The sequence below is a fragment of the Typha angustifolia genome, chromosome 9 (assembly GCF_048772165.1).
Source record: "Typha angustifolia cultivar Huaian chromosome 9, ASM4877216v1, whole genome shotgun sequence".
NCBI lineage: Eukaryota > Viridiplantae > Streptophyta > Magnoliopsida > Poales > Typhaceae > Typha > Typha angustifolia.
In genome coordinates this window covers 2,458,700-2,478,567 of record NC_133247.1, presented here as the reverse complement: position 1 = coordinate 2,478,567, position 19,868 = coordinate 2,458,700, and the positions used below count along the sequence as shown (strand labels likewise).

Genomic DNA, 19,868 nt, shown 5'->3' with positions numbered 1-19,868 from the left:
TTTATGACTCGACTAAGTCTTATCTCGATCAAAAAGAAAGAAAAAAAAAAGAACTTATCGATTAATAAAGCAGGCTTTATAAGTTCAAGCGAAATCCTGTATTTTGATGTGATTATAGTTTATATACATCAAATAACAAAGTCAGGATTAAAATTTCGCCAGATACCATAAATTCGCGGACATCGTTGCTGCAAGAAGTAGAACGCATCCATACTTTGCCACAGGATACAATAAATAATGACCTAAAATTTTTCTCATAAAAAAGAAACCTGACTTACTTTAGGAACTAATTAATTCACTTATTAATGCCAACATGATTCTTCTCATGATGCACGAGTCTGAAAAAAAGAACTATATCAGAGTACGGCTTAGTTTCTCGCACGACCCAATGTCCCAAATGCCCAAGCACGTCGTCGATCGAATGTAAACAACCTCATCTAATTTATTCCTCACAAGCTACCATTAATGTCAAATGTTCAAATCCTATTTCTTTGCAAAAATAGTATGTTTGATATCAAAATTCAACACTATATATATGAAGCTTATCCATACTAAGCTAAATCATACAATGTATATAGTAAAATCTTCAAGACCTACATTATGTGTTTATCTCAGTTTACACCTTCTCTTTTTATTATTTTTCATTCCACTATCGATATCTTATAAAAAAAAATACACGGGATTGAATTGAAAATAGTTAACAGTCAAGGTGTAAACTGAAATAAACACAAAATATGGTTTAGTTCTTAAATTTTGTCAGAAAAAGGTGCAGCTGGTGGATATGGGAATCTATTCAGCAATGGGTTTGGCATGGATACCGCAGCACTGAGCTCCACGTTGTTCAACAATGGCTTCGCATGCGGAACATGTAGCTTAAAATATTCTTTAGGTTTGCCAGTGCATCAGCATGAACTACCAATAAAAAAAATGGTGCAAGAGTATAAAGTATTCAGGATCAAGAAACACTTCATAGTGCGATAGATTCGTTGGTACAAATTTCTAAGGCTTAATCGGTATTTAGTCGTACAAGAGTTCAGTTCCTACTGCTGACTGCATATGCTATCTTCATTGGCCTCCCATGTAGCTCAGCCTGGTTTTTCTTCATAGCTTTCTCCAGCGATTCGTCGTCCTCGAAATCCACATGACAGAATCCTCGAGAGATACCTGTTCTTTTGTCGAAAGAGAATCTTATAGATGCAATGTTCGACGATTTGAAGCAGTCTCGTATGTCGGTTTCTGTTACATCCCATGAGAGATTGCCAATGTATGCTGACAGACAGCCATCAACCTTCTCGGGATCACTAAGGAACTCACTCTTCCTTTTCCTCTTAGAATCAACTCTGCAACGTTCCACCTTCATGAACCGGTTTCCCCTGAGCAGAGCAGAGCAAAGAAGAAAAAAGATCTTCAACATTCTATATAACTTGGGCAAAAAGAGAAATACAATGATCTGTTTAAAAATCTCACATGCTGAATCCATCAAGCTTGAGAGAACTTAGTGCAGCTGCCCCTGTCTGGTGCAACAAAATGGAGACAGAATCAGCTAAATAGTCTTTAGATAAATAACTCCTCCAAAAGCCTTTACTAGTTACAAGATCTAGAGCTAAAATTTTGCTCTGCATTATATAAAGAATGACATGGCAACCGCAATATTCAGGAATTAAGGCTGCTCCAATACCCTGCTTTTCATCCAACATCTAATTGTAATCACTGCTAATAGTGTGTGTAAAGGTTTCAACTTTACTAGGCCAGAACAGGATCAGTTAATTTCTTTTCATTTTTGCTGTTAAAAAATACTCTCAACATCTAATTGTAATCACTGCTAACTGCATGCTTCAAGAACAATTCACGCGGTTATATGAGCTAAATCAATCAGGCTATACTGTGAACCTTGCACAATATCATACAGTTGACCATCTGCATCATTGGAAAATGCTAGGCAGAAGATAAGACTTATGCTCACCAAAGTCGTGTGAATTCAATACGAATAAAGTTATGGCATTGTGCTGAATACTTACGATACACATATTTGTTTGCTCGAATAACCAGATTCAAAGCTCCGAAAAAATTTCTTTTTTTTTCCTTTTTGTAACTTGATTTCATATAAAGAAGAAGGAAAAAAGGGAGCGACTTGACCTGAAACGTGATGAAGGCGAGGCCTCGGAAGTTACCCGAGTCGGGAAACCTCGATAGTTGAAGCTTCTCAATTGGGCCAAACTCCTCGAATAAGTCTCGGATCTCTTGCTCGGTGACCGAATAGGGCATGCCGCTCGCCACCACCTTGTTGAGCTCGTACGACTCCTCGTCGTCGCCGCCGCCGCCGCTGCTGAGAGGGCACTCCGTTTCTTCCACTTGTTCTTGCTCTTCTTCTTTATCCACCTCCGCCGTCGCCGTGGGAATAGGCTGACCCCATTTATCCTTCCTCGCCTTCTTATTCTTCTTCTTTCTTGTGATCTTATTCTCGTCTTCCATGGCCATGTCCTCGCCTCCGCCGCACCAGCTCGATAGTAGAGTTGAGTTGAGCATGTAAAGGAACCCTACTGGGATGTAAACGACTAGCGGGTTTGTACAGAGGGGGAGTTATACCCAAACCCGACCCGACCCGTTTATGGCCCTAAGTGTAGCCCAATAGAGAATATATGGGCCTTTAAATCCAGTGAGAGATACGATATGATTCGTCCCCCACTAACTGCAAACTTTCTTCTTCTTTTTTTCTTGACGAATGTGGATTTTAAACTATTTTGAACATTAAGTGGGCATAATTACGCCATGGGGATATCCAACTCATGCAATTGGCCAATGTACACGAGCAGGTTAGTTATTCGACAGCGTGAGCGTATCACCTAAAAATTGCATTTCAAATAACTTCATATATTAACAAGAAACGTCCTTCCATTATATAAGGATAGAGGTGGTTCGCCAGCTAAGTGCATCTTGTGCAGGTATCAACTTTGGTTCTTCGATGATTAATGGAATGCTAGATCTTGCTTAGAAAAGATTACTCTCATCCTTAACACACGGGGAGCCAAGAAAACCGATTGCAATTTAATTGCTCATCGTATTATATATATTACATATAGTTTTTGAATAATTTCTTGCACTGTGATCTTCTATGTGGACACGTCGTATGATGGGCAAGCCGACATAAAATGCAGCCAAAAAACAGTGGCTATTACAGTGCACTAATTCAATGTAATTTATTATGTTTTTTCTGGAAAGTTCTAGAGCAAATATACTATCGAAGGCTTGGTATATAGTTAAAGAGGGAAAATATAATGAAAACAACACATATAGCCGTCAGGCATACATACAATGCAATATGAAGCAGAGCAAGTGAAGAATCGTAAGAGCAAAAGGTCTAAAGTTAGCTTACGACTCTGTGGCGATCCGGTACTTATAGACTCATGGTCATAAAAATCCTCTAAAGGCTTGAGAAATGAGATCCCCAACTTACAATTGAGATAAAGAAAGCAAAATGACAACTTGGCTCGGACCTGCAAAGGCAACAAAACTCCTTACACAACCTCACAAACCTAAAACCAAACAGAACCCCTTACTACCTCTAACATAGCCGTGGCAAGAAGCTCAAGACTAATGGTCAAGAATAAAAGAGAGGATAAGGTGGGAACAATCTTAGCAAGGGGAGGAAGAAGTCATGTCGCGACGGTTGATGCAACAGTTCGATGATAGAGGGATGAAGGGAGATAGCAAAGAGTGATTGCTACAACGAAAGAGACAAGGAGGAGAGAAATTGGATAGTGTGGAGAAAAGTGGGAAAGAGAAAAAAAAAATGATCTACATTTAACGAGGAGAAAAAAAATCTCTTTAACCAGGGAGGAGAGGTTACAGGAGGGGTAACCCCTCGCCTCCGGCTAGAGATAATATGGTGCAATTCGCTCATGCTTGGTTTGACTCGTGCTCGAATTGCCAATGGATGACTCGGGCCAGCCCTTTGCTTGACCGGCTCGACCTAGCCTAGAAGCTCATTTATTGGTTAACCCAGATGCTCAACCTACGCATTAAGCACTCCCACATTTCCCCCTTTGCCTCGCTCTCGTGCATCCACACAATTATGTATCTCCATGCCTCCTAATTATAAAAACACCCCTCCCCTTCACTCAAATCTCTTCATCTCTTCCTCCTCATTTCTCCTTAGCCTCTATATCTTCTTCTTCTTCTTTGTTTCTCCTCAACTCCGATTCCCTAATCGTTGCAACAAAGACATTCCTTTCTCTCATTCCCTTTCCACCTCAACTCATGTGACCGGGAGATTGACACCTTCCATCTCACGTGCGTAGTTAGCTCCTCCGCTCTACCTCGTGAACTTTATCTCTTTCAATGATCTCCTTCTTAACTACTCTCTAATTCCTCCTCCTCCTCTTTGCGATCGATGGTACATTGATGTCACCTAGTCTTTGGTTTTCTACGACGGCCACTATTTCACCCATTAAGCCTGATTGATCGATCTAACGCACTCTCTTACAAAGCTGATGGGCGGTAACAAACTAGATTATTCTAATCCAGTTAGGCTCGAGCCACTCATGGGTAGAACGAGAAATAAGGCGCCCAGTCTTCGATGATCTAACTCTAACTCTGACTAAGGTGGAGAGAAAGAGTGCGGAGAAAAGCATTAAGTAGAATAGAGGGAATAGGAGGGATCCGCAATCGAGAGCTGGGGCCTTGGGCCAGCGCATTCCACCTATTCACTTTCATCGATTCTGAATTTATAAAGCGGTCCAATTACATCCCACACTCAAACAACAGGGAATTTTTTATTTTATATATACTCACTCTCCTCATTCTGACGCAATCTAACCTCCCATCCACCCACCATATCCAAAGACCAAAGCCGCCCCCGCCCCCCCCCCCCCCCCCAGCTATGTGACAACACTTCAATTAAAAATCCTACGTGTCCTACACCGACGAAGCCAAGTCATAGCAGACGGAGTTACCCTCCTTAATTGCCAGCACGCAACAAAGGTATCTTCTTGCACACGGACGCAACCCAATTTCTTTAATTCCCCAAGACGACCCGGTGGCAACAATAAACAAGCATTGATCCAAACCATCATATATATAATAACATTTTATATTAATTGTTAACAATATCATCGACGTTATCGATAACAAAAGTTATCATTACTAGCAATCACCCAAAGCTATAGAAATAACAAAAAATAAATGGGCAAGGCCGGAGTTGGTGACGCAATAATGATAGCCTCAGCCTAACGCCACGCAGAGGCGAAGGTGAGGACCCGGCCCATCCACCCGAACCCGATTCCACCGGCTTCTTCCTTGACGGTGAACCCGTGGTTGGGTTTAATGGATGCAAGCCGGGCGCGAACCGGATCCAACACGGCTGAGTTTAGCGGAACGGGTTTGAATCCGGCCATCCCGAACCGGGCCCGCCATTTGCCGAAGACTTCGCAGCGCTCGACTCTGTTGGGGCCCTCACGGGCGATGGAGTTGGTTGCTTTCCGGACTAGACCGGCCTCGAGCCGGGCCCGGTCCGGGCTATCCCGGTTCATGGTGGAGTCGAGCGACTCGAGAAGAGCGCCGTAGTGACCGCACGCCTCCCTGAACCTGGCGGCGAACGGGGCGGTGTTAGCGTTCATCTCCTGCTCCACTAGGGTGACTACTTTTGGCGATAGGGAACGGACGCGGCGGAGGAGCTCGTCACGGGGGTTCGCCGGGGAGACGCTCTCGTCGGCTACCTTGGAGAGGACGAAGGCTAAATTGACCGCGAGGGCTTCGCCCGGTTCGCACCCTAGCGAGGTCGGGTCCAGATCGGCGATACGCCGGTTCACGATGCTGAATCGGAGGGCGACGCCGGCGCGCTCGGCTAGATTGATGAGCCGGTCGCCGACGGATCTGAGGCTGGCGGCAGCCGCGGGGGAGAAGGGAGAGGTGGGGTCGGAGACGGCGGTGATCTTAAGGGCGGGGGGGCGAGAGGGGTACCGCTGGGCGAGGGCGTGGATGAGGGAGGCGTGCTGCGATCCGCCGCCGACGTCGAAGTCGATGACGTGGATCTTGATCTGGTCACCGCCGGCGGTGGAGTCGAGGATGGCAAGGTTGGCGGTGTAGAGTCCAAGCTTGAAGCAAGGAGAGTGGTCGTGAAGCATCTGAGTAGCGGCGCGGTGCTCCAAGCTACACAGATCGGAGATCGGGTTGATCCCTAGGAGGGGAGGGGGGCTGAGGCGGGAGGCCAGGGCAGTGATCATAATCGCAGTAAGCCGCTGCTCCGGGTCACCGCGCGGGTTCGAGCCGGTGCGCTTCAGGACGGTGAGTGTGGCCGCGGCCGCCTCGAGATTCCCCTCGGCGATGCCGGCGGCGGCGTCTGAGAGCAACTGCCGCGAAGGAGTCGAGGAAGAAGGCGAGCACGAAGCCGTCGAGGAGGCGGTGGAGGAAGACGAGTTCGAGGGAGAGGGAGAGAGCGGTGAAATCGTGATGAGTTGCTGCATCGTCTCGCCCCACTCGGTTGTGGTCACCGCTGACTCGTCCTCCTCGTCGTCGTCGTCCAAGAGCCTCCGCTCCAGCTCTTGCAACTGGTTCTGCATCACCGTGGACCGGTTCGCCGAGTCCGGCTCGGGAGCGAGCCGAGCAAAGCCAGATCCAGAGGAAAAGGCCGACAAAGGAGACGACGAGGTAGTAGTGACAGTAGTAGTAGAAGAGAAATCCATGGAGGAGGAGAGAGGAGATACCGGAGAAGTCTTCTGCCTCACCGATCTGAGAAAAATCGCTTGCTGCAACGCCATCTGCCTCTCCATCTCCGTCATCGACCGCTTCAAAACACCACCACCTCCTCCTCCTCCTCCTCCGCCCAATCGGGTCTGGAACGGTATTTGGACGGTGGATCCGCTCCGAAACACGTAACCTCCTCTAGGATCGTAGCCTGGAAACCCCGACGACGCCATGGATTCAGAGATCGGAGCTCGAACTTGGGAATCTAAGGGAGTTCACGCAGCACTAGATCATGTGTCCCGGCAGCTTTTTCTCCTCTTCCTCCAATCTATCATCAATCCTCTTCTAATAATCGAAGCACAAAGGTACGCCTTTTTACCCGTTTTGTATATTATTTATCTCTCCTTTCTGCCTTCTGTTCCGTCCTTGGTTGGTTTCTATATTGTATATTCTTGCATAATAAATGCGTATACTAAGGGCGTTGATGGAGGAGAGAAGCAAGACGGGGAGGCCTTTTTCTCTTCCTCCCACCGGCACCAGCCGGTCTTCCCCCCTTCCTTTCCGTCTCTTTCCCACCGATCTCAAAATCTTTAATCCTGGGCGACGATGCCGAGACCCTCACCACTCGAATTTCCCAGGTTATCCCGCTCCATTTTTACCATAATACCCTTCCGTTTTGGAAGGGCGCTGCTGCTCTAGCTTCCACCGAAACATCCCCTCGACCCATTAAAGTGGTATTTAAAATGCCATTTAATTTGGTTGAGTTGAAAGGATGTTTTTGGGAGACGTGAAGCATTCCCCTTATAAATACTATAATTTTTCTCCTCTATAAATACTCATTATATTCTTTAATATTATGTCATTGCCCTTACTTACATTGAATATACAATGTAGTAGTAGTAGTAGTAGTAGTACACTAATTGATGAATTCTAATTTTTCACCTCACCCACGTAAAGTAATAATAATTCTGTACATTTTCACCTTTTAAATCTCTTCAACAATGTAATAACTTATCGCTTATTATTATTATAATAAGTTAATACATTTAACACCTTTTCATCCTATATTTTTTGTTTCTTATTTTTATTATATAAAAATTCATAGTCATTAACAATATTTAGGTACCTATTATATCTGTTTAGTTGATGGTGGGCTGTTTGGTCATTTTGGGGTACAGGAGGGAGGGAGAGAGAGAGAGAGAGAGAGAAAGAGAGCGTTGGAATTGGTTAGGAAACGGAATCAAGCCAACCACCCACCACCAGCCTTCTTCTATTCGAACAGAGTTAGGGGAAACGAATAATAATCGAAGACTCTCTCTCGTGACACGTATGCAGCCAACTAAAACGAATGTTCCGTGCCATTTGTTAAAACCACTCCCAGCCGCACTCGGGACCCACCCCTTCATATTCCTCGTGTCGTAATACCAATCAACGAAACGCTACACACGCTTCATAAATATATAAATATATTTGTCGTCTAACATTTGATCCTTATTATTTTAAATACCTTAAAATTTTATTCAACGATTTATAATTTTATATATAATAAAAAATTATTATTATTATATTTGTAGTCTAAATTATAAACCGGTGAAGTGAAACAAACAAAATGAATTAGGTAAATTTAGGTCCAAAAATAAAATATAATTTCTCCAATAAAAATAAAAGACAAAATAACGTAGCAGTGCTACCACCATACAAGTAAATAACCGCATGACCCTTGTTACCTTGTATGAGGAGAGGTGAAGTAAAGCGATGAACCATTTGCTTACTTGGGAGTTACGCACTAGCTATCAGATAGCGAGGTAGTGCTGCACTCCACGTGGGGGCGGAGCGATGATCTCGCCGACCTGGGCCCACAACCTTGGGGGCCGTTGGTTGTTGCTGTTCGCATAGGGGAACGCAGTGTTGGGTCTTCAGAAATAATACAATATTGTTGCTGATTAGTGATTAGAATTTTAGGGTAATTTTCTAAATTACCTCCCATGGTTATTCCTAAATTCAATCTACTCATGAATATCTATCATGAAGTTTTATAATAAATTATCTTTTTCTATATAATTTTTATTTAATATCTAGTAGTAACAAAAAAAAATTATATTCTACTATAATATACTAAATAATTTATAAACTATTTAAATTCTAATATTCTCTTTATTCTCTAATTTTCTTTCATTTTTTATATCATTCTCACTATCTCATCGTTCTCAAATTAGCATCAATTGATATGTTCAGACGAGGACAAAATGATGACCGAGTTATAAAATGCTCAAAAAGGAAATGTGAATGATAAAGAAGATAAAACATAGAGTGTGATTTGTAGAATTTTACTTTATTATATAACTTTAACATTGGGTGATTTAGATTAATATGAAACTATTTAATTTTTTCATTCAAACTTAATAGGAAAATTACAAATTACTATAGTATTTGATATTAGTCTATGATTATATATTTAAAGGAAGTTACATTGTGAATAAAAGTAGAAGGGCAACTATAGTATTTTATTATGCATTATAGTGAAAAGAATTTATTCTCTCCACTAAATTTTTAATTTTTTTTAATAAATTTTCTATTAAGTTTTGATGAAAAAATTAATGGATATTAGTCTTTAGATACTAAATTCACAACTGTCGTTTATTGTACCAGTTCATTGTTCCTTAATTTTATGAAATAAATAAATAAACCAACCAGACTGATCTCCTTTATTATTCCTCCATCTTTATGCCGTCAAAGGAGGAATTATTTGTCTCGGGAGACTGAAGTCAAACAAAACGATGAGAAGATATTAATCCCGATCTCTCTGTTGACTTATTAGGGGTAAAATTGTTATTATAGAAAAATTAGAATTAAGTTGCTATGAAAATAGTAAATATCATCACTTCCCCTTTACAAGCATGGTCGCCTCCTTTATACTAATACATAATAACAATAATAAGAGGATTAATTTGTTTCGTTTACCAACCGAACAAACTCTTAGAAAGTGAAAGGGATTCTTTTTTCTTCAGAGTAAATAATAGATTTTCAAAGGGCATAGATGCAAAAAATCCCCATGTTATATTTTTATATATAGGGTTGGGGGGTGGGGGGTGGGGGACCTGGGCGAGGCCGACCACGGAGGCCTCCAATTATAAATTATTCCTTCGTAATTTGGTTGGCTATGGCGCTGTAGGTAGGTAACGGTGCCCCTGTCAAAGTTCCATGTCTTTTGACCCACTGTTTTCGAATTAGGTCTCGAACTGGAGGTGGATGCCAAAATAGTACGACGAGCTCAGGGTTTGAGCTTAATGAGCAATTCATTTCTCTGTGCACGAAACCGGGAGATTCTGCAACGATATTATTAGTCTGTATTCAAATTTCACCTCTTCCATTTGATGCACATCGCATCAATCACATTTGGTTGCAGAAGGTGATCAGGGTTTTGATGGGTTGATCGACCAACCAATTGGGGGAGAGATGAGATGGGAAGGGTACTAATATTTGCTTTCTACCCACTGCTCCATTCAGACTCTGGGTGGGGGGAGAATCTGAGCCGTTCGTTTCGAATAGGTGGGTCCTTCCTCAGCTGCTACTTCTTACGTACTCTTTGATAGATGGTTGGTTCTTTGCCTATAATATTTACCATTTCTTAATCTAATTTAGTACTGTTTTGGGCGTAGAAGAATTTGTAATTATTTGGTTATTAAGTTTATAAACTACAAAGTTGAACATATTAATTAAAAAAAGAGTTGGGCTATCCTGCCCCTCACCTGTTTGATGTGATGCTCATCTGTACGAAAGTTTCTTAATCTTGTGGCTGCCTTATTACGCAAGACAAGAGAGATATTTTTATAGACATGGAGAGGTAAAAATGCCCTTTGAAGGGAGAGTATATATATATATATATATACTTTAAAATTAGTCTGTGATGCAACTTTATCACCACAAATTATAATATTCATTATAATAAATAAAAGTAACATAAACAAGCTATAATATATAATCTTTAATTAATATTTTTCAAAAAAGATTAAAACATAGTATAATAGAATATGAGCATATTACTTGAATGGAGAAAGAAAATAATTTCATATTATTTAGTTAAATTTTTAGAAGAGAGGAGAAGGAAAAAAAAAATGTAGCAGTTTTTTATACTTTAATATTTCAATTATACTCATGTCCTATGATATTATTTATCGATGTTATTGGATTGTATTAACTAATTCAAAAAAGGAGAATATATTCTCTTGCAGTATGATATTGCAATCACTTTAACAACACAAGAATAATCTTGATGGGTGATTCTCCTTGCAATATAATATCGTCACAAGACATGCCTAAAGACCAACTGACATATTGGATTAGCTTGATCTATGTTTTAATTTGTTCTTAATAACAGATTGAGTATATGCATTCGGGTTAGGGTTTATACCAACATATAAATATCATGACATATCTAGGAGTTCTTTGTAGTAAATTGGAACCAATAAAATTGTTTTCTCTTTCTCTTTTCTAAACAAAAAGCTCAGATAGATTATTTTCAGGATTCAAGATAAAACATCTCTCGCCCCCAACATAAATTAAGTGAGATCATGGCATACACTACTTTTCTCTCGGCTTATCTTAAAAATTAATACAAATAAAAGAAAATTATTTTCTCTTATATATATATATGTAATCAAGAGGAGATTAACAAAAAAAAAAAATCTACTATATCATTTCTCTCTTATCTAAATATCTAGTATTAACTTTTAATGTAATTATCTCTATATTATTGTATAAATAAACAAAAGATTCAAACAAAAGCAGGAGATGAATGCTAGTAACTTCTTCGAATTGCATTGGAAACAACGTGAAATGTTTAAATCCTCTCGTACTTATTTTTTGCTCGAATAAATCGTTTCTTTGATGATCGAGCGCATTGATTGGAGTATCATCTTTCATTCTACCAAAATACGAATAATTTCTTAAGACATAAAGCAGAGAAGCTGCCTCCTTTCTGGTCAAAAGGTTTTCATCTCACGTTATAAACGTACCAGAATAAATCTTTATTCATAAAGCTTTCCCTCTTTTTTACCCCCAAAAGATACCAAAATCGCAATCAAACAAACGAAAGGGAAACGGGGCATTCGCATAAAAGTGTTCTTTAATTCTTAAATAGTAAAGCTAATATTTTAAATAAGACACAATTATATTTGACCATTCTTTAGTTTGATTAGAGTTAAACTTAATCGTTTAACCTCATTATAGTATTACACACAAGTTGCTAATCGGTCAAATTTCTATGATATTAATTATCTCATTCAACATTTATTTAAACAAAGACTTTTTTCTCCCTTTTCCTTTTCAGCTCACAGATATATATATTTTTTAAAATATGGAGTGAATGCATAGGTAGAAACATGTGTTGTGCATGGGTGACCATAGATTTGAATTTCTAGGAAGCAATTGTACCGTACTCTTCTTCACGACCAAAAAAATAGGAAATGATAAAAGAGTTTTAACACCCCTGTTGAAGGTTAACTAAATAAGTACAATTTGGTCTAAATTATTAAGATACTAAGTACTAAAACATACAATAATAAGTTAAAATCGAGCCAACATCCAGGAGTCGTGTGTCCTTACTATACTAAACTGCGACTCTAGTCCATTTAGCAATTTTATAATTGATTTTAAGATCGACAAAAAGAGAAGAAAAAAAAAAAAAGTGAGATAATTTGGACTTTCTAATCTTCTTTTAGTTTCATACATCATCACGATGGTGAGTAATAAAGTGCGACGTCCATGCGTGGGAATGGCACGGAGAAATGTGAAACGTTGTGTCGTCGTCTTCGTTCTCAATCTCAAAGCCGCCAGTTACGAGATGTGGACATCAAAGAGACAAAGGTTATGTAGGTAAACCTTCCAAATCGATAACAACTTAACTGCTGCTGCTGCTCCTCAAAGGGACCCTTTCTGTACTTGTTTTCCTCCTGTATTCAATCTCCAAAATTTAGAAATGAGTAGAGTTTTAGGATGAATGAAGGGTTAAAAAGTAATGAAATATTTTCTTTTAATTGTAAAAAGATTATATTGGCATTAATAAAAGACCATTATTTTTAAAATTAAAAAAATCTAACAACAGTTAAAGAACTTAGACTGTCCAACTCTGTACCACAAGGCATAACACCATCGCTGAATCCTACACCCTCTGTTCTACCGATGAGATGGAGTCAGGATGTCTGAGCTCAACTTGAACATTTAGCCAGAGAAAGACAGCTCGGTCCATTTTGGCACTTCACGCCGGGCCACTTGTCGACTTTTACTTTTCCACAAGGTTACCAATTTTGGGAACCGTTTCCCAGAAATCTAGCTACAATCCAACACCACCACATGTCACGTCATACATTTACTGCCCATTGTCTTAAGTTATTCCAGCTTTTATCCACGAAATGTAGGTCTTTATTGCCTTTTGCTTTCGTTGAGCAAATAACAACGTTTATTTACTACAACTTGCAGGCAGCTTTCTTACTTAAATGTTAATTGATCACAGAAGGCCAGTCATAGTGGAAGAATAAGGATGCTAACTAGACAAAGCCTGTGATCTTAATGGTCACCAGGCTGGATCAATTTGTCAGGTAGTAGAAGCAATATTGACACAAAATAAGATTTCTCCCGGTAATAGAGGTTATATATGGTCTAAGTCGTCTTAGACCGTAAATTGATGAGTCTTGTGCAGTAGAAATGTAGAATGCCTTTTGTTATGATGTAGGATTTCGATAAATAAAAATTTCATTCTTAGTATATGGATATATATAACTAATATACACCATTGCTGACTATCTGAGGTTCATCATGCCTAATGTGGAAGAAGAACCTGTGCAGGATAAATCTCTATCAGTTTTGCCAACTTCACACTTGCAAAGTATGAACAGAAACAAGCAATAGGAACTTGTTTTAGCTCGGTATTGCACAACTTTCTCAGCGAGAAGAAGATTAGAATTTTTTACGTGTAGTTTTGTTTGAAAGTTCTTAGAATTGGTCGATTACGTGACGTTCCCACACTGAAACAGTAATAATGTTCTCTCAAAAGAATAAAACAATAAAAGACGAAGAAGAAACGGCAATAATGTTTCATACCTGCAAGCTAAATTTGATATGCTGCCATCCTTGTACGAATGTTTTTTTCGTTTCTTTTTTCTTCTTGAAATGGTATTCATGAAGTGATCCATATTTTGCAGTGTAGCGTCTGCATCTAACTGGCAAATGTAATAGCTCATGCTCATCTTCCCAATCCTGTGCCTTCTTTATATATTTTTTTTTTACAATTATTGCATAAACACTCGGAATAAAAGAAGGCACGAGAGATAGCCATCATCATTATCACTTATTCAGCCTCTAAACAGAAGTGATAGGATAAAATTCAAGGACAACTAATTTATCCATTACATATGCAGTTACAAGAAGTACACCAATAGTATTAACTAGAAAGTCATTAGGCAAAAGATATTGGCAAAGCCCCAGATCATGAACATAAACATGACTGCAAACAATCATGAGAGGTTGAGAATCACATTGTCAACAAAAGTTTGCAAATAGTTTTCGCAAGTCATATCTAGTAAAAGCACCCATATTTGCAGATAAGGGTATTTATGTTCTTGTCAAACAGCCAGCAAAAAAGAAGCTTGAAGTTTATGCGGAATTCACAGCATGAACTTCCATTATATTATGGCAAATATTTAGAGCAGAGGAGGGTACTGCTTTGCCTGCTGCCGAACACGTTTCTTGTACTCCACCGGATCCTGCAATTTTTGTAGCTCTATGTGAAGTCCATCAGAGATGGCATAATAAATCCAACAATAATCTTAAAAAGAATCTTTGAACTGCTAACCTGGATAAAAAGGTGATAACCATCAGTCTGAGCAGGATCAGCAGGATTGGGCTGATCAAGTAAGTCTTGAATCCCAACGAGAATCTGCTTTACTGTAATGGCTGGTCTCCAACCCTGACAGACAATATAAAATCAACACAATTTCCTGAGCTGCACATCAATTTGAAGCCTGCACAATACTAATGGCACAATTGAGAGGACTTACACTGTCCTCATTTAGAATTGAGAGGCATACTGTCCCAGAAGGGTAGACATTTGGATGAAAGAAACCTTGAGGGAACTTGCACTTGGGAGGTTTGCTGGGGTAGTCCTCACTGAAATGGAGCGTAAGAGGAAAGAAACCACCTTCCCAGTCAGTCTGCAGTATGAAGTGTTGGAAGAAAAATGGAAGAATGCATCATGTCTTAGCTTTACACCACAAATAAAATAAGAACAAAATTAGATTTTCCAGCTCCACAACTTTACTGGAAAGGACAGACGAAAATGTCAATAACATGCATAATTGTAATATTAGAGTCCCAGAAAGAAATAAAAGTACATTGCAACACTAAATTGTAACATATTCAAGAGAAGCTTCTTTTGAAAAGATTTTCTAAAAAAATGCACCTAACAATCAGTGATACAAGAAAAAGCAGATATGACACTTGATAGGATGCTATAGCTGCAAAAAATTCAATCTGCCTCTCAAAAATTTAGTACTCCATGCACAAAAACAACATTTGTATTCCTTTGTGAACTACTATAATGACACAGTGTTTAAGAATGTCGTAATGTCCTCATAATTTTCTTCTTCCGGTTAGTCTGTTTGTTTAGCTAGTTGCCCCAGCCCACCAACAATTGGCCACCATCTTACTATGCAATTAGTGACATAGGCAGCTAGCTAAACTAGTTAGTTGATCATTCATATGCAGTCATGCTAAAGTTCTGCAAACTACTTCTATTTCAGAAAAGAAGAAGATAGATCAAATATTGGGGGAAAGAGAATCTCCAAGATAGAAATAGTATTTGGTACAAAACAGCTAATACAATCATTGAACTATGGTAATATGGTCCCAGTGGAAAGCTTAAACTCAAAGTCGAGGCTAAATCAACGCCATAGTCCATAATCCATATCAATATGCAGTAATAATCATCAAAGGATCACTGTGATTAACCTAGTGGCCATAAAAGACAACAAAAGCTTTCTATGTGATGGCATTCTTAAGGCTGTTGGCCTGTTACAAGCATGCCGGTATGGACACCATAACTATAGATAAGAATGTGATTCATTTCAATGAAGACCAGAACAGTACCATGATAGGCAGCACAGAAGATACTCCAATTAAAGGAATTCTAACAGAAAAAATTCTTCTTCTAAGTAGTCAGACTCAAAGAAAATACTTGATCATAGATTAAGAAGCAAAAATAAGCATGCAATCACCCATTCTAGTAGTCCCTTTCTGGGTCTTGATTCTTGAAGATATGACAACAGTGAGTAATTTATCAAGTATCCACACAAATATCGAGCCTACTGCAATCACCATACATAGTTATCACGTCTACTCATCTCACCGACGGGCTCTGTCCCCTATACTCGTCTACTAAAATTTCAGAGAAATGGAGAGAAGACAGCAAATCTGAGACAACACCCATTTAACAATTCAAATTGGTAAAAATATTCCTTGATTATATGACAAACACAAGGAAAAGAGAAAGATTCGTCTTGCACTACCGAAAGCCATCAGATAACCATAAACTAAATGAATTCTAATGATCTCAAAAGTCATCAGAAAATTCTCTTCTGGCCACTATATATTTATAGAAAATAAAATAAAGTTTACTTTCGGGAAGAACCGATCCACCTAAATAATCCATGCCCTGGTATTTTGATGGGAAACGGACAGAAGAAGTCGCACCAATTAAAGAGAAAACCCTAAAGGAAAGAAGGGGAAGAAAAAAAAATATATAAAAGAGAAAAATTACCCCTTGCTTTCCAGGAATTGTGCAGTGCCACACCATGAGATTCACCGTTCCATCGGGCATCGTCTCAGGCTTCGCCACGAAACCCTACCAGACCGAAAAACAACAACAATATCGTAGAAATTTTAGTAAAAGAATAAAATTTTGGAGAGAGGAGAGCGCGCGCGCGCGCGAGAGAGAGAGAGAGAGAGAGAGAGAGAGAGAGATTACACACATGGGGGTGATTCTTGCGCCAAGCCTTGCGCTCCTCTGCGAGACGACCACGAGCGATTCCTCCCGACATGGCGTTCGTCTACTCTCCTCCTCACTCAGTATTCTCCTCTACGGCTTAAACTTAGCAACGAAGCTATCTGGTTCGGTTCTTCAATTCTATTCTCTGGCTTTCTCTCGAGGGGTATAAAATGACCACAATTGAGAAGTGACCCAAAAAGAGGGCACTGCGACTTGACCTTCTAGAAGTAGCATCGTGGCTCAACGGCACGCATCCACTGGGGTGCAACTTGGGTTTTTATTGGGTTGAGTTGGAAGGTATTGGATTCCGCTATCACTATCACGTTACTCTTCTAAATTTTATTTTATATCACTATAGTTCTTATCCAGTTATAATAGTTAGATTTTCAGTTCACAGCTATTACTTATCTCTAAATAATAATCACTTTATTTCTCCCTATATATATATATATATATATAAGGACAATTTGATACGGAACTGGATAATATTGGATTTAATCCAATCTTTTTTCACCCCCAAGTTTCTCTCTAATTTTATTTTGTGATATATGTACTTATATTAATATCTTTCATAAATGTAATTTTCAGAGGGATAAAACAAATTTTACTCTGAAACACAAGAGGATAGGATGTATTTAAACCGATTTTGTTTATTTAAGGTCATTGCCCAATTGGACTAATGACATAAGAAGCTAGTAAGAACTTCTTGTTGAGTTGACTTATTATTATATTCTTGAAGTAATATTGGCTTTCTTTAAGGTTTTTAAAATGGGCTAAGAGTAAGTTCCAATCAAATTTTGTGTATAGGTGAAAATGGATTGAATATGGATCATAGTAAAATCATAATCATATATATAATCTGAACAAATAATAAGCTTAATTACTAAATGCGCTAAGTATAATTATGAAAATAAATTAGACATCAGATATGTTTGCTCATTTGAATACCATAAAAATTTGTGATATAATTACTAAAATTCATACACAATTGATAAATACATGTGAAAGCGAGATTAGATATTAATATAAAAAGTATTTTACATCATTATTTTTATAATATTGATTTGGATGTTATTTTTTAATCTATATTCGTATCCTTATATACTAGTTAGATCGGATACAAATTTAAATCTCAACTCATGTTTTACAAAACTCACATATGAAATCAGAGCTAATCCAAAGAGTTTTCACCCTTAGTTTGGTGGAAGAAGAAATTAAGTAGTAGTCACAAGCTTGGAATAAAAGTCAATATATATATGGATATGGATGAATCACCTCAGCAAGCACTTAAGATAATGCTTGAACATTCTGTGTCATTCCAACAAATATTTTTTAACATTACTAACTTTGGTTGAATATTTTTAATTTTCTCTTGCTAGCTACTTGTAATATGCCTTTCATCCACATCGAATATATTTTCCTTTTCTCCTTATTCTTTATTCTCTTTGAAATGCCATTCAGTACGTAGCATCTGCATCTGCCTACAAAACATGATATCTTATGCTTATTATCTGAATCCTACAGCTTTATAATTGCATATATAGATAGCCAAGAAAGTCCAGCAAGAGAAGACATTGCGAAAGCCCCAATATCATTTTTGCAAATAATGCATAACAAAGACACCCACATTTAAATTACAAACAAGAGTATTTATTAGAATCTCGTCATTCATGCACGCCACGGGAGAAAGGGTTGAAGTCGAATTTATTTTTGAGAGAGAGAATTGCCTTAATTAAGGCTGATTAATAGGGTACTTCTTGGCCTGCTCCCGTATTCGTCGCTTGTACTCGTCGATATTCTGCATATTTTCATACCTTCAAGTTAGAATCCATTGATGAAATGAATAAATTCAGCAATGGCCTTAGTAAAAAAACTTTGAATGACTAACCTCCCTATAGACTTTAATACAATCGCTAAAAGCAGGATCATTAGGATTGGGGTTATCAAGCAGCTCTTGTACTCCAACTAGAATTTGTTTCACGGTAATAGCTGGACTCCAACCCTTAAAAACCATAACATAAAATGATCATAGTTGTACTGCAAAGATGCAAAACGATGTAACTGAGAGGACTTACTCTAGAAAGAATTGAAAGGCACACTAGTCCAGAAGGAAAGACATTTGGATGGAAGAAGCCTGGAGGAAAATTGCACTTGGGAGGCTTGGAGGGGTAGTCCTCATCAAAATAGACACTGAGAGGGTAGTAACCACCCTCCCAGTCCGTCTGCCAAAAACGTCATTAGCATGCATAATTAAATCACTAAATAAAGTTTTAGAAACAGAATCAAGAGGCCGAGGGAGGAGAGATGAAGCTTACCCCTTTCTTACCGGGAATCCTGCAGTGCCAGACCATGAGATTGATCGAACCGGACGACGTCTCAGGCGTCGCCACGAAGCCCTACAGCAGAAAGGGGCAATAAAATTGTTTAAGTAAAAGATACTGAGTTTAGAAAAAAAGGGAGAGGAGAGTGAGAGAGAAAGATTGCAGACGAAGGGGTGGTCCTTTCGCCATGCCTTCCGCTCCTCCGCAAGACGACCGCGAGCAATGCCTCCGGACATGGCGTTTCTCTTCTTCTCTTCTCTTGTCTTCTCTACTTATGTTTGATCTATTTAACTATTCTGCAACCAAATGGGTTCTTTCTTAAGGATGGTGGCAAGCAGGTTGTGATAGGACTTAGGACCCAGTCTATTGAGTTGTTGATAATTAATTGCTGTTGACCCTTGGAGTACTCGATGACTTGGTAATCGAGTTCTCCTTAATTTCAAAAGTTTACTAGTTAAGCCTGATCAATTTCAGAGGGCAATTTTACCAACCTTGTTTGTTGTTATCACTAAATTGATGATAAATACGGTTGATCACTGTAAACATTAGTCGTTAGTCGTATCTCATTGGCCCCATAATGGACATGAGTATGGGTAGCCCACTCTCAAGATGATTTATTCCATGGGCCCGTTCACTTTGTAAAATAAGACCAATTCTAAAACAAATATTTTAATTTTTAATACCGATTTTTTTTTTAATAGCATTATATAATTTATTATATAGTTAAATACTAGATAATACATGATAATTATATTTGATACAATATAAATTTGATATTAAAAATATTGGAGAATAGTGAATTTGTACGGATAAGTATTGGAATTGGT

At 38.8% G+C, this 19,868-nt stretch overlaps 4 protein-coding genes across 4 annotated transcripts; all 4 read right to left on the bottom strand.

Moving 5' to 3' along the window:
• Positions 1-941: 941 nt before the first annotated feature.
• On the bottom strand, positions 942-2,523 carry LOC140767066 (phragmoplastin interacting protein 1-like). The gene is made up of 3 exons (XM_073106830.1): positions 2,137-2,523; positions 1,468-1,514; positions 942-1,373 (listed from the first exon to the last, which is right to left on the bottom strand). The coding sequence occupies exons 1-3, from the start codon at positions 2,476-2,478 to the stop codon at positions 1,034-1,036; spliced, it is 729 nt and encodes a 242-aa protein (XP_072962931.1). The 5' UTR covers positions 2,479-2,523; the 3' UTR covers positions 942-1,033.
• A 2,550-nt stretch (positions 2,524-5,073) lies between these two features.
• Positions 5,074-7,242, bottom strand: LOC140767107 (scarecrow-like protein 8). The gene has a single exon (XM_073106893.1). The coding sequence runs from the start codon at positions 6,912-6,914 to the stop codon at positions 5,226-5,228; it is 1,689 nt and encodes a 562-aa protein (XP_072962994.1). The 5' UTR covers positions 6,915-7,242; the 3' UTR covers positions 5,074-5,225.
• Positions 7,243-14,051: 6,809 nt separating this feature from the next.
• LOC140767837 (SUMO-conjugating enzyme SCE1) lies at positions 14,052-16,878 on the bottom strand. The gene is made up of 5 exons (XM_073107907.1): positions 16,704-16,878; positions 16,493-16,576; positions 14,736-14,888; positions 14,531-14,644; positions 14,052-14,441 (listed from the first exon to the last, which is right to left on the bottom strand). The coding sequence occupies exons 1-5, from the start codon at positions 16,770-16,772 to the stop codon at positions 14,379-14,381; spliced, it is 483 nt and encodes a 160-aa protein (XP_072964008.1). The 5' UTR covers positions 16,773-16,878; the 3' UTR covers positions 14,052-14,378.
• A 1,369-nt stretch (positions 16,879-18,247) lies between these two features.
• Positions 18,248-19,346, bottom strand: LOC140767838 (SUMO-conjugating enzyme SCE1-like). Its single transcript, XM_073107908.1, has 5 exons — positions 19,209-19,346; positions 19,036-19,116; positions 18,796-18,942; positions 18,609-18,722; positions 18,248-18,518 (listed from the first exon to the last, which is right to left on the bottom strand). Exons 1-5 carry the CDS (start codon positions 19,275-19,277, stop codon positions 18,453-18,455), a joined length of 477 nt encoding a protein of 158 aa, XP_072964009.1. The 5' UTR covers positions 19,278-19,346; the 3' UTR covers positions 18,248-18,452.
• Positions 19,347-19,868: the final 522 nt, after the last annotated feature.